This window comes from Melanerpes formicivorus, unplaced genomic scaffold, assembly GCF_026170545.1.
Source record: "Melanerpes formicivorus ecotype bairdi unplaced genomic scaffold, bMelFor1.0.p_v2 SCAF_14, whole genome shotgun sequence".
Taxonomy (NCBI): domain Eukaryota; kingdom Metazoa; phylum Chordata; class Aves; order Piciformes; family Picidae; genus Melanerpes; species Melanerpes formicivorus.
This window is the reverse complement of record NW_027142366.1, coordinates 16330151-16344163: the sequence shown is the minus strand read 5'-3', so window position 1 is coordinate 16344163 and position 14013 is coordinate 16330151. Positions and strand designations below refer to the sequence as shown.

The window sequence follows — 14013 nt, the reverse complement described above, 5'->3', positions numbered from 1 at the left end:
AACCAGCCTAAATATAATGTAGAGGATTGCTTTGTTGGTTTTTCTGGTGGTCAGTTTGTTGTTGTGTTGTGGATTTTTTTTTTGTTTCTTGGTTTGGGTTTTGTTTTGTTGGGTTTTTTTTGAGTGGGGTTTGGTTGTCTTTTTTCTGGAACTGCTTTTGAAATTATGTTAAAAGATTCCAGTTTTTATTGCTTTTTTTCAGTGTGTGCAACTTTCTTCATTAATCTTAAATAATTTTCCAACAAAGTTTCTTTTCTTGTTGCATAGGCAGTCGATTTTATCTCTGTGTGTTTTTTACATCAGGAACAGATAAAGCCATGGCTGTATGTTTGGTGTAGCAGCCTTTTGTCATCAAGAATGCCTTTAGATAGCTGGGGGGGGGGGGGGCGGTTGGGGCCCCTTCCCTGGAGATATTCAAGGTGAGGCTCAACAAGGCTCTGGGCAGCCTGATCTAGTGGATGATGCTGTTGCAAGAAGGGGCCGCTATACGATCAATGTGATCAGCGAAATCCAACTTTATTGAGCATCAGACACATCTTATATACAGTTTACTATAATTATGCCCACTTAGCAACATATTACTGGTTACTCTCTAAAAGGTTACATCATTGTTTTCACAACTCTGTGGAATTCTTCTATCCGGTCTAATTGCTCTTTTTCCCAGATCTCGCCTCCTCCTTATCTTGCTTGCCTCCCTTCTCAGGGGCAGCTGGACTTCAGCTTACCAAGCAATCAGCACTTTCTCACATCTCTTACTCCACCACTATATTATCAACAGAGAATTCTTCAAGGCCTGAATTGCACAGGTGCTCCTGGGACCCACGTCCCCTCTTGCTCAAAACAAACCCCAACATGATGCCCCTGCTTAGTGCCAAGGGTGTTGGACTAGATGACCTTTGGGGGTCACTTCCAACCCAGACCATTCTACAAACATAATTCTCATCATGCTCTTTTTACTGCACTAATCTCTCTCCATTATCTGTCAACAACAAACCAACCAACCAACACCCCCCAAAAAAACCCTCCCATGCACCCACCTAACCAAAAAACCCCCAAACCCCACCCACCCAGCAAAAAAAGCAAAATAAAACCAGAACAAAACCACACACTCACATGTTCCAAAACAAAACAAAGCCAACAACATTTACAGGATCTTTGATGTTACTGCCAGTATTAGAGATATTTGTGTTATTTTTCCCCTTTTTGATCTGTGACTTCTGGAAGTCTGATATGTGCAGTAATGCAATATGTGTAATGCAACTGCTCTGGCTTTTGGGCAGTTTCATCAGATTTACTGTGGGAGTAGATACACATTTTGCTATTGTTTGTAGTAGCATGAAATGAAAGTAAGAGGTGTTCCAAGAAAGTAACAGAAATAAATTACATTAGGCCATGATAAAACCTGTGGTCATTCTTACAAAGAAATGTTTTGACAGCAATTGGTGGTATTTGTAATTATAGCACTAGTGCTGCAGAGGGGCTGGATAATCTGGCAAAGTGCAGACAGTTTGATGGCTTCTCTCAAAAACTTGAAGATATTGAAGACTTCACTCAGCAGCCAAGCATGCACACAGTCACAGTAACGGATGGAAGGTGGTTTTAGAATTTAGAATAAACTTTATTTAGAATAAACCAAACCAGGTTGGAAGAGACCTTCAAGATCATCACGTCCAACCCATCAACCAATCCAACCCACCCAAACAGCTAACCCATGGCACCAAGCACCCCATCAAGTCTCCTCCTGAACACCTCCAATGATGGCGACTCCACCACCTCCCCAGGCAGCCCATTCCAATGGGCAATCACTCTCTCTGTATAGAACTTCTTCCTAATATCCAACCTGAACCTCCCCTGGTGCAGCCTGAGACTGTGTCCTCTTGTTCTGGTGCATAGCAGTGGAAAATCATAAGCTGACTAAGTTGTGGAGCAACAGTTCCTAGGGACTGAGAGAGGATGGAGACAAGGTGACAATGTAGGACTAAAACTCACACAAGAAGCAAAACGAAAAGACAGACTGGAGAGAAGATGTCTTGTAGGTCTAGGAGTTAGCCCAAGAGTCAGGTTATCTATTACCCATGTCTGAAGCTGGAAATGAGTAAACCCATGGTATTGTTTAGGCCAGGGGCTAGAGCCTGAGAATGTATTTTTGTTTCCATTGGTGTGAGAAACCCTGTTCTGTCAGATATTCATTGAACCAGTCACATTCCAAAAAGATAATACTTGCTCAAGAATTCTCAAGAATTCTGATTATAATTGATGATAAAAAAGGTGCAGCTAGAAATGCTCAGTAAATGGGTTCAGTCTGCCTCTTCCAAGGCTAATCAGTGCCATGAGATTCTCTTGTCGAGTGTGCTAGCGTAAATATCGAATATAGTTTATCACATTCCAGTTGCATTTCTTTTCTCCTTTCCTTTTTTTTTCCTACCTGATGTTCTGAGGATTGCCTTTTAGTGCCTACGAACATCTCCTTTTGACAGACAGTGCAAATTAAAAGATATGGCTAGGCAAAGGAAACTGGAACCCAAATATGCCCCCTGGGTTTTCATTTACAGTTAGAAGCTACAGACACAATTACTGCTGACAGAAATTCAGAAGCCAGTGGCAGAGTGCATGTGGCAGCAGACCCATGCCAGGCAGTAATTGGGAAGATTATTTTTAATCAGAGCATATCCTACAGCCCAAACATTAGAAATCTCTTGTAAGTCTGACAGGAAATTAAACTGAGACCAAACAAAAAAGGCTCAAAATAGAAGTAATATGGTTAGGAGTCTAATGATGGCAAAACTCACTGCTGTTGTGTTTGGCTGTTATCTAAAGGGAATGACTTTTAACTTGCAGCCACAGATATCATTGTTTAATTGCATTTTTAGAACAGAATTAAAATAAAAAGTAGCAGATTACATAAATTTATATGTAGGATTTTGATGAAGGTGTGAAGCACTAAGTGTTAAGGCAGACTTAGTAATGGATTAGTAGTGATTTTTTATTGTTGCTTTGGAGTTTTTATTTTGTTGTTTTGTTTGTTTGTTTGTTTGTTTTTCATCTAACATGATGCTTAAGGGGTCTGCTTCCATGCAAATATCCCATAATGGCGGGTATGCTCTTGGGATGCCAAGGTGTGGTAACTGTTTATGAAGCCTAACTGGCCTGGGGCTGTGTTTGTCAGTGACCCTGCAGGATAACCTCTGCTTGTTTGGGCTGCCAGAGCTGACTGCCCTGAGGGAGAAGGCACCAGGGTATTCTCGGTGCTTGTTTATGCACCTGAAACTTTCACCTGAAAACACAACTTTTCCATTTTTAAAGTGAATCTCGAAGACATTGTCTTCTTTGTCAGACTTATACATGCATGCTTAGCAGGACTTCTCTTTGACTCAACTTATCCTTTTCTCAGAGAAAACAGACTGCTTTTTGGTTAGTGGAAAACCTCTCTTCATGTGTCACGTTTAGATCGCCGAATGACTGAAAGATTGGACAGCAACACTTTGCACTGGGTTAGGAACTGCCTGGATGGCCAAGCCCAGAGAGTGGTGGTGAATGGTGCCACAGCCAGCTGGCAGCCAGTCACTAGTGGTGTGCCCCAAGGATCAGTGCTGGGCCCCATCCTCTTTAATATCTTAATTGATGATCTGGATGAGGGGATTGAGTCAGTCATCAGGAAATTTGCAGGTGACACCAAGTTGGGAGCAGATGTTGATCTGTTAGAGGGCAGAACGGCTCTGCAGAGGGACCTCAACCAACTGGACAGATGGGTGGAGTCCAACAGGATGGCATTCAACAAATCCAAGTGCCAGGGGCTGCACTTTGGCCACATCAACCCCATGCAGAACTACAGGCTGGGGTCAGAGTGGCTGGAGAGCTGCCAGGCAGAGAGGGACCTGGGGGTGCTGATTGATAGCTGCCTAAACATGAGCCAGCAGTGTGCCCAGGTGGCCAAGAAGGCCAACGACATCCTGGCCTGCATCAAGAATACTGTGGCCAGCAGGAACAGGGAAGTCCTTGTGCCCCTGGACTCTGCATTGGTTAGGCCACACCTTGAGTCCTATGTCCAGTTCTGTGCCCCTCAGTTTAAGACGGGCATCGAGACACTTGAAGGTGTCCAGAGAAGGGCAAGGAGGCTAGGGAGAGGCCTTGAGCACAAGCTCTATGAGGAGAGACTGAGGGAGCTGGGATTGTTTAGTCTGGAGAAGTGGAGGCTCAGGGGTGACCCCATAGCCCTCTACAACTACCTGAAGGGTAGATCTCTTCTCTCTAGCAACCAGTACCAGAACAAGAGGACACAGTCCTAAGCTGTTCCAGGGGAAGTTTAGGCTGGAGGTGAGGAGAAAGTTCTTCACAGAGAGAGTTGTTAGCCATTGGAATGTGCTGTCCAGGGAAGTGGTGGAGTCACCATCCCTGGAGGTGTTCAAGAGGGGATTGGACGTGGCACTTGGTGCCATGGTTTAGTCATGGGGTCTGTGGTGACAGGTTGGACTTGATGATCTTTGAGGTCTCTTCCAGCCTGGGTGATTCTGTGATTATCTGCAGATCGTGTGCATGTAGAGGTTCTCATGTGTGATGCCTTTTCCATAGTGTTTGACCTGTATATGGTTTATTTTATTTCATAAAAAACCCTTATGTCTTCATCTCAGAAACTGATTAACGTGGGCCTTTTTGTTGGTAAGACAGTTGCAGCTCCTGCTAGGAGCTTCAGTTGTGGAGTTAGATCTTACTTTGATAGATAATCTCCTAGTGATGGTCCCTGTTTGACTGCCTCTTGCACACAGAAATGAAAAATGCATGTAGGGAAAATCTGTTGTGAAAGACATGGCTGAGCTTGCTGTAACTTCTAAAATTCAATGAATAATTCCATAAAATATTGCATGCTTATCAGTAGGGAAAAGTGTCATGACATAGAATGTTAACCTATTGTAATTGCCAACTGTGGACACGTATAATGTATTTTGGAGTGCCCCTTTTGTTTATTTTTCCATCTGTGCTCTTTTGCAAAATTGCTCAAAGTTTTCAACTGAAAAATTACACAGAAAGCAATTCATAGTTGTGTGCTGCTGTTGAAACTGTACTGGGGAAAACTTTGAACTGTGGCAGAGTTGTGACATGTCTGTTTCAGCAGTTAAGCTCCGTAATGCAAACATAGGGCTTAGGCTTCAAATAAATTGCAAACTGCCTGGAAGTTTTGACTGTCCATGGAATGATTGCTAAATAAATAATAAAATCTCTGCTGGTATTTGTGAATCAATAAGCAGATTTTGCTGTTTGGCTTTGTGCTGCAATAAAAATGGCATTATGACCCAATAACGCACGCAACCCTTCTTTTGAAAGCCCAAATACTGCAGTATCAGTGTGGTGGTTTGTTACAGTACTTTTAATCCTTCAAGTCTACCTTTAGCCTTCCGTGGGTGTGGGGCACAGGTATGATCTCCTCTGAATCTTGTCATTTACAGTACAAATGTATTTTTCTTTTGTTAGGAAACTACACAGAAGCCCCATGCAAGTGGTACCTACTGTTTTCACGACCAGAGCCTTCTCTCAGTAAGTGCACGGATTGTTGTTGTTTGTTTTACTTTCCTTTAGAACTTGACTGAAATCTCTTGTCGTGCTGCCATAACAAATACAGAAATAGTTTGGACTTCACAACTTGCCAGGCTGGTGTTGGATTGCAGGACTCTGACCATAAGTACCAGATCTAATCCCTTTTAGTCTTCAGTGAACAGTAGCTTTCTAGTGACATGTTTAGAAAGTAATCTCCCCCTTTTCTGGCCATGAGTTCAAGTGCTGTTCTCTTGCATAACCCTTTTAAATATTAGGGCTAGGTCATTGTTGGATTTGTTTTAGCTTTGATTGAGTCCATCAGAAAGAAATTACTTTATATATACAGTAGTCATGGAGACTTTTTTTCCCTTAGGACACCTTTGGATGTTTTGGTCCTTCTTTCTTTTGTAAATGAACCCATGATGCCCAGATTGGAGCTTACTTCCTGCTATTCCCTAAGGTTACAGGACATAAGGACAAGTATTTGTGGTGATGCATCTTTCACTTTTATCCTTCTTGAGCCTAGACTTTCACTTCCAAACTATTTGTTACTCTTTCATACTCGGAATGCATTTTTTTTCTTGTAAAGTTTTTGGTTTTAACACATACATCACAAAAATACTGATTAAGCCCTTTTTAATCAGGATATAACTTTCTATGTAATAAATAAGGAAGTATCAGAAGAAATGAAGTGGTAGGTGTGATCTTTGGTAGTTCTCCAACAATTTTTAATAATCCTCTGCTTAAAATAAACTGCAGTGCCCTAACATTTTGTATGGGGCAGTAAGCATGGCTTGTTCTGTGTGGGGCTCGCTGAATGTGTTTTATATATGTTTGTAAATACACTTTGTTGTGTGTGTAGAAAGTGAAGAAGTTGCACAATGTGTATTGACAAGATAAAGGACTAGGTTTGCTGTTTATTCCCCCAACCTATTAATATTAGCTGTTGAGTTGTGTCCCTACACACAAAGTTGGTGTCACTGAAAAAATGAGACACGTTAGAATGAACATAATCTTCCTCTTAATGGTTTTGAAAAACAATTCATTATTTCAAAAAGCCTACCTGGCTTACAGGGTAAAAACCAAAATCATGTTAATCTTGAGGACAGATTTAAATCAGTTCTGCAGTGCTCAGCATGCTTCTTGTTTTGACTTGTTCTTCTGTCGCTGTTGTGGCTTAACCCCAGCCAGCAGCTAAGCATCGAACAGCAACTTACTCGCTCTCCTCTAGTGGAATGGGGAGAGAACTGGAGGAGTTAAAATGAGAAAACTCATGGGATGACATAAAGAGAGTTTAATAGGTAGAGCAAAGCTATGCACACAAGCAAAGCAAAACAAGGAATTCATTCACCACTCCCCATGGGCAGGCAGGTGTTCAGCCATTCACAGAAGAGCAGGGCTCCAGCACCTGTAGTGGTTTCATGGGAAGACAAATGCCATCACTCCAAACATCCCCCCTTCCTCCTCCTTCCCTCAGCTTTGTATGCTGAGCATGACATCCTGTTTGGAATATCCCCTAGGTCAGCTGGAGTCAACTGTCCCACTGTGTCTCTTTGCAACTTCTTGTGCCCCCCCGCACACTCAGTGGTGGGGTGGTGTGAGAGGCAGAAGAGGCCTTAACTCTGTTAAGTGTTTCTGAGCTGTAACCCGAACATCCCTGTGTTAACTGTGCTGTTTCCAGCACAAATCCAAACACAGTGTCATACCAGCTACTGTGAAGAAAATTAACTCTACCCCAGCCAGAACCAGCACATTCATGAACAGTATTTTCTAGCACACAGTAACCTTACAGCTCTTAGCAGGATTTGATGCAATTCACAGCTGTTGTTGGAAAGTTTCTGGTAACAATTGCAAGAATGAGGTGAAGGTTTCTAATCCATGGGAGACAGTGGTTCCTGACACAATGGCTGGCATGTTTTTAGGAAGCTAACATGGATTTGATTGTGAATGTGGTGCTTTAGTGTCTATAAATGTAGCTGAATGGAAAGATATTAATCTTCCTTCAACAAGCTAAAGCAGAAAATTTGGGATATATGACAAGGAAGAAGAGAATAATCATTTGGAATTTGGGGAAGGTTTAATGCTGCCAAATCTCAATATGCATAATTGGTTTTATTGTTTTCCCTTGTGATCGTAACCTAACCAGCTCAATGAATATCAATCAACTCCTAAGGCCAAGAGGTCATTTTTTTTACCAGGCTCAGACTGAAGTCCAGCATGTTGCCTGGTAACAGCTGATGTAGATGAGTTGGCTCTTAAGTACACCATATGGCTGGGCGTTATGCCCTATTCACCCGTGACATGGTGTACACATGTACTACATTACTGAGTATAAAATGGTTTGTCCCATTCCCTGATTTAGAAAAAGCATTTAAAAATAGCAATAGCAGTGCAACACAGATGTGTTTAAGCTTATAGAATTGTACATATTGAAACAAGTATCTGTCACAAGCATCAAAAACCTAATGTACTAATCACAGTAAATTTTGTGTTCAGTGTGTTTCAGTGTAATTTCTAACTAGGGTTATTTATTTCTTTTGGTAGTTAAATATGTTGAGGTGAGTGTAGTTTTAACAGTGAAATGACATAAAAATCCTGGATTTGCAAATTCAGTTTTGTGGCCTGTGGATTTATTTGGCATGTGACCTTCTGTTAATTGTGCAGTAATGTCTACAGTAGTCGACCCAAGCTGCAGTGCATTGAGCAAACCAGTAAACAAAGCAATAAAAGACAGTTTCAGAAGAGTAACTTCTAAAAATAAACATGACAGGCAAAGGAGATAGAATTGATCCAAATGTGCAATGGGAAGTCAGGCACAAAGAGTGACTTGCACAGTCTGTTGCAGAAATGGATGTAAAACCTAGATTGGTAGAGTCCTTGCTCATTCCCTTAACTGGAGTAGTTTTCCCCCTTTTTATTGTCACAAACTGGAATTCATTAGGGTGGTAATACTGCAAAGATGAGTGCTAGGCAATAACTTGTGCCAAGCTTTGGCTGTTGCATGCTGGTCAAACTTGAAAGACAAGAAGTGGGATTGATCTTGTGTGTAATGACAATGATCTGCAGAAGTCAGGCTGATCATTGACTGGTTCCCAGTTCGAGAGGCTGGACAGTTAGCATTGGCTCCGTTGCATTTCTCTGTTTAGCTTATTTGGAAAGATTAATTATTGTGCTTACTTCTCTCCCACACAACTCCCTTGCCTAAAGCTGTAATTCTTTGGCAAAGAATTTATTTTAATTTTTGGCATTTCACCTAAATTCTCTGAAAGCAGTTCAGGAAAAAAAAGACTAGAAGAAAGCTCTTATCTTTTTTTTTTTTATGTTATGCAGGAAGTTCAGACAGTTGCTTTTTGTCAGAAAAGTTCCATCTACCTGCCCATTCTGGGGTTTTGATGGTTGTGGGGTTTTTGGCTATTTCACACTTCAGATTGTATATAATTGTTGCACAGCTGGATGTATACTGTAGTTAAGTGATGTTGTTTTATTACTTATGCTTTCCCATGGCTGGAATTTTTTAAGGTTGGATATAAAGGATGGGACAGTGGTGTGGCTCTATGTTAATTTGATCGTTGCATCCTTGGGAAGATGGGTCATGATTATCCACATTTTAAACATGTAAATGCATGGATGAGAATGTCTCAAAACAATCTTCACTTCTCTTATGGTCTGTCCATGGCACAAACCCAGTTGCTGTGGTATAACGGCCTCTAAAGCTATTGATAGGAAGGCATTTAAGCCCATTTTCTGTAATTTTAGAGCTGTGTTTTCCTTTAAATTGTAAGCATGTTGAAATAAGTAGTAGGGAAATAGTTATTACTGCCTTGAAAATATTTTATTATGAAGGGTGCTGGGTCTTTTCTCCCCCTGCCTAATTAAACACATCTAGGGGGAATGGAATGAAGCTGGAGGTGGGGAGATTCAGGCTAGATGTGAGGAGGAGGTTCTTCCCCATGAGAGTGGTGAAACCCTGGAATGGGTTGTCCAGGGAGGTGGTTGAGGCCCTGTCCCTGGAAGTGTTTAAGAGCAGGCTGGATGAGGCTCTGGCCAGGCTGATCTAGTGTGGGGTGTCCCTACCCATGGCAGGGGGGTTGGAACTAGCTGATCCTTGTGGTCCCTTCCAACCCTGACTGATACTATGATACTATGATCTTTTGAAATTGTTATTACAATAAATCTGTTTCCCAAAAACAACATGGCATGCCACAGAGGAATCTGAGGAGCTTAGTGTTTTCCAGGGATTTCTGAGAGGCATGAACAAAGTAATTGTGAAAAGAGAGCTACAACAAAATACCATCTTTCCCTTAGAAATAAACCACAATTACAACCATTTTCTAATAAATGTAAAGGGGAAAAAAATATTTTAATGATTGTATTCTTATTTATTCCTGTCTTGGTATTCTGATGTGGTGTTAATGACAGTATTAGTCTGAAGAGTTGAATCTTTTCAAAATTGCAGCACTTTGAATTACTGATACCTGTGAATTACAATAAAATAGGGTTGAAGAATGGTAGTTAGATCACATAAATGAAGCGGTAAGTTCAGCTCCATTACCTCATTTTAGCTAGGATGGGGAATGCTTTAGTTGTTAGTATCTGCTCCCCTGACCCATTATTCATTGTTGTTTTCTGGTGTCTTTAAATATCTTCAGCAGTTACTGCAGAAATTCAGTGAGGACCAGAAGCAGCGAGGCATTTACACACTCCTAATGACAGGCAGGAAAATGTTCTCAGGGGTGTTTGTCCTTCAGAAAAAGCTTAACTGAGGTGGCTAAGCCTGACCTGTGCTTGATTTTTCTTCTAGCACTGGTGCAAGGTAATTCAGCTTTTGGTGGTTGATTTGTAATAATGCTTTTCCATTAGGTAGACACATTTAGTTAGATCTATTCTTTAACTCTTTTCTGCATAGGAATCTAGATATACCACCTTTGTTTAGTTTGCTGGGTTTGGTTAGGTTTTCTTGAAGTTCACATGGTCCAAGGTCGACCTTATTTATTTTCCTGTAGCAGGAAAAAAGCTTGTTCACTTTTGCTGCGTGTTATTAGTCAGAAGTTTTATATCAGTAACATCTCTACTGATCTTAGGCAAAAAGAGCAGTTACACAGTAGCAGGTTTGCATGAATCACTGTTAAACCACAGCTAAGTTTATGTTTGTATAAGCTATAAGCCAGATTATCAGTCTGCTTTTGATTTTACAGGTGATTATTGCTGCTCATTTCATTTAAATCATCATCTTCCTGCATAAGAAGAGGAAGACGCAATCCTGGGTTAGGTTGTGCTTAATAGGTGCTACAGATAATTAATGTGTATTTATTTGAGCATCTAAAGAATTTAGAGGTTTCTCTCTCTAGGCAGATTCAAGAACTTAAGGTTTACTGAAATTGACTGGAATATTTTGAAAATGAGAGACTCCCAACACAAGTGGGTTTTGGGAAATACTAGCCTCCATTATGTTGAGCTATATAACTCTGTAAGAAGAGGCAACCGTGTCTCTTGGGTATATACAAATGCACAACCGTGTCTCTTGGGTATATACAAATGCACATGTAAAGAAATACCTGAACAATTTCTTCATTTCCCCTTCCTCTCCTTTAAGAATGCAGTGACTATTTCTTTCTGATGGATTCCTCTGTGAACTTTCCAAACCCTCCCTCTTCATAAGTGGTATTTTGAACCTTACCAAGGGACAGCTATAGGAGTTGCCTGGAGATGAATCTTAGGGTCTGAATTTACTGTTTTAGCAGCCTGTTTTCAGACACTACTGAGAGATTTCTTTCATCAGCATTATATTGCAGACATTTTCTTAGTTAGGCATTATGAAAGTTTTCATGTGCATGTAAACACTTCCACTGGCAATTGTATGCACCCTGGATATTCTCCAGATTACAGCATTAAGATGTTTTTGATCAAGTTCATTTTCATAGCATTGTGGCATTTAAGAGAGATCAAGTCTCTCAATTCCTGTGAGATTAGTATGTGTTATTATCTCTTTATTACAGAAGGAGAAGGCAGAAAATTGAACAGCCTGACTGATGTGCCGGGAGAAGGAATATAGCAGAGCTAGGATTTGAATTCCTATTTCTCAAATCCCAAATCATTGCCTCTGTTACTGGGCCATCTTTTCCTCCTGCTCTCCCTCTAATCCAATACCTTTTATTGTTAATGGGTTTTACATCTAACAATTGAGAAAGAACTTACAATTTCATGCTCTCTCCTGTCTCATAAAAAATTGAAAATTTTCCTCAAGAAAATCATGCAATTATTAGTAAAGTCCTATCAGCAGAGCTCAAAGCTAATTGAAATTTAACAGTCCTTACAATGATCTGGGTCATGCCAAGGGGGTTAGCATTCCTTAACAGAGATACACACTTGATCCTTCTCTCTCTGCCTTTGAAGAACGTACAGACATCTGTAACATTTCTGGATAATGCTAATTATGCACAGTGAAGGTACAGTTGTTGCCAGCACTTGGGTAGTTCAATTCAGCAGATGCTGTCAACCGCAGCAGTGACATTCAGGGCTTTGGGGTGTGTGAGCAGGGCAGGATTCCTGGGAGGATCCATTGATGTGCTCCTGTGCTAGTGTGCTGCTGCGGCTGCTGCTGCCTGAGTGTAGCTACTTTGGGTCGGGCTGTTTTGAGGAGGGCTAAAGCCATGGCTTGCAGCAGTGCCTGCCTGAAGAATTGTGCAATGGATGCTTGGTGAGTCAAGCTGTGGTCAATAGGGGATCTGACCCCGCATATCAAGCACCCATAGTCCATCTAATGCCACAATATTTGGCTTTTGGCTTTTTGTGCATTGTGTGTGGATCTGAGGTCCTGATGAGCTATGTATGAAAGCAGCACTGAGCACAGGTTATTGTTTTAGCCTGTGCTGAACCTGTGCTGCTACTGCTCCTGGAAATGAACAGGAGTTTTGGATTGCAGTATGTAGATTGGATGTGGGGAAAGGCATAGCTTTACTTTTTTCTATTCTGTTGGAGATTAGGTACTGAGTTGATAACACTGTGTTGTAACATGTTAGTCCTGCATAGCTTATGCACAACCGATGACCAATAGACTATATGAGCATTTTTACTGCTCCTGCAAAATACCTTAGAAAGCATATACTGGCTCTTCACATGAACACTGTAAAACTGCTGCTTTTCTTCCTCCCCGTGAAGTTTCTGCTTCCTTCCTCTGTCCCCACAGGAGTAAAGTTTCATGAGCACATCTTGAAAAGACACCAGGTAGAGCAGTAGAAATACTGGAGGGCTGGTGTGTGTGCTTGTTGGCTGGTATTTTTTTTCTTATCTTGAGGGATATTTTGCACAGCTAAATGACACAGTTAAAAAAAAATGTATTTGGTCTACAGTGAGAAAAGATTGATCTGAAATCCTTCACAAATTATGTTTTTATCAAGACCAAGTTGTTGTGTGCTATTGATTTTTAGATCTGCACAGTCTACAAGTAATAAAAGTTGCAGAGCCAAAATAATTTAAGGCGGTTTTCTGTCTTTTGTATAAGCCAGGTTAGGCTATTGAAGGAGAAATCAATTGCTTTGCCACTCAAATTCCTTGAAACCCTAAAGAAGATTTCACATGAGTTAGTTTCCAAATGTTTATATTTTCTGATTCCAAGTCTTACCCTACAGGCAAGAGGGCTTGTTTTGTCTGACAAGTTTTTCTGCAACTCAGTCACCGCTACTTCAGCGGATAGTTATTAAGAGAAGCAGGAGGCAGAATCATAGAATCCTAGAATGGCTTAGGTTGGAAGGGACCTTACAGATCATCTACTCCAAACTTCCCACCATGGCCAGGGATGGCACTCAACTAGACTCGTCTGCTCAAGATCTCACCCAACCTGGCCTTGAACACCCCCAGGGAGCGAGGCATCCACAATCTCCCTGGGCAACTTATTCCAGAGTCTCACCACCCTCATACTGAAGGATTTCTTCCTAAAATCCAGTCTAAACCTACTCTCCCTCAGCTTAAAACCATTCCCCCTTGTCCTATTGCTAGACACTCTTAAGAAAAGTCCCTCTCTAGCTTTCCTGTAGGTTCCCTTCAGGTACTGGAAGGCAGCTCTAAGGTGTCCCCAGAATCTTTTCTTCTACAGACTGAAGAACCACAGCCTAGATGACTCCAAACAGCAAAACTGCAAAAGACAATTAGGGAAAAATCACATCTAGCAGCATTTACACAGGCTTAAATCTGAAGGTACAAAGACAATGATGAAGTGATAGCACTCTTATCTATGGGTGGTCTGTATTCTCCTCTGTGCGCTGGTGCATACTTTCAGAGATGATCAGTTTTACTACTAGAACAGGGGGAGTAATGAAATCCCAGGAGCTGACCATGGCAGGGCAGAATCAGTTTCATAGGTGTGGCTTTGTCTTTCAAGGCAGAAATTCTGAGTACATGTATTGTGGGGCTTCAGATAATGTTCATCTGGAAATATTCTTGTTCTCAGCTACTGCTGAACAGGCTGATAAAACAAACCAGATAGTA

General features: G+C 41.3%; 1 protein-coding gene across 16 annotated transcripts in view; it reads left to right on the top strand.

Annotated features, from left to right (window-relative positions):
• Positions 1-14013, top strand: part of RBFOX1 (RNA binding fox-1 homolog 1) — an 881269-nt gene that overhangs the window by 146113 nt on the left and 721143 nt on the right. For all 16 annotated transcript variants that reach the window (XM_068147194.1, XM_068147209.1, XM_068147190.1 and 13 more), the window contains exon 2: positions 5467-5529. In XM_068147194.1, the coding sequence (XP_068003295.1) occupies positions 5467-5529 (63 nt within the window). The remainder of the gene's footprint in view (positions 1-5466; positions 5530-14013) is intronic.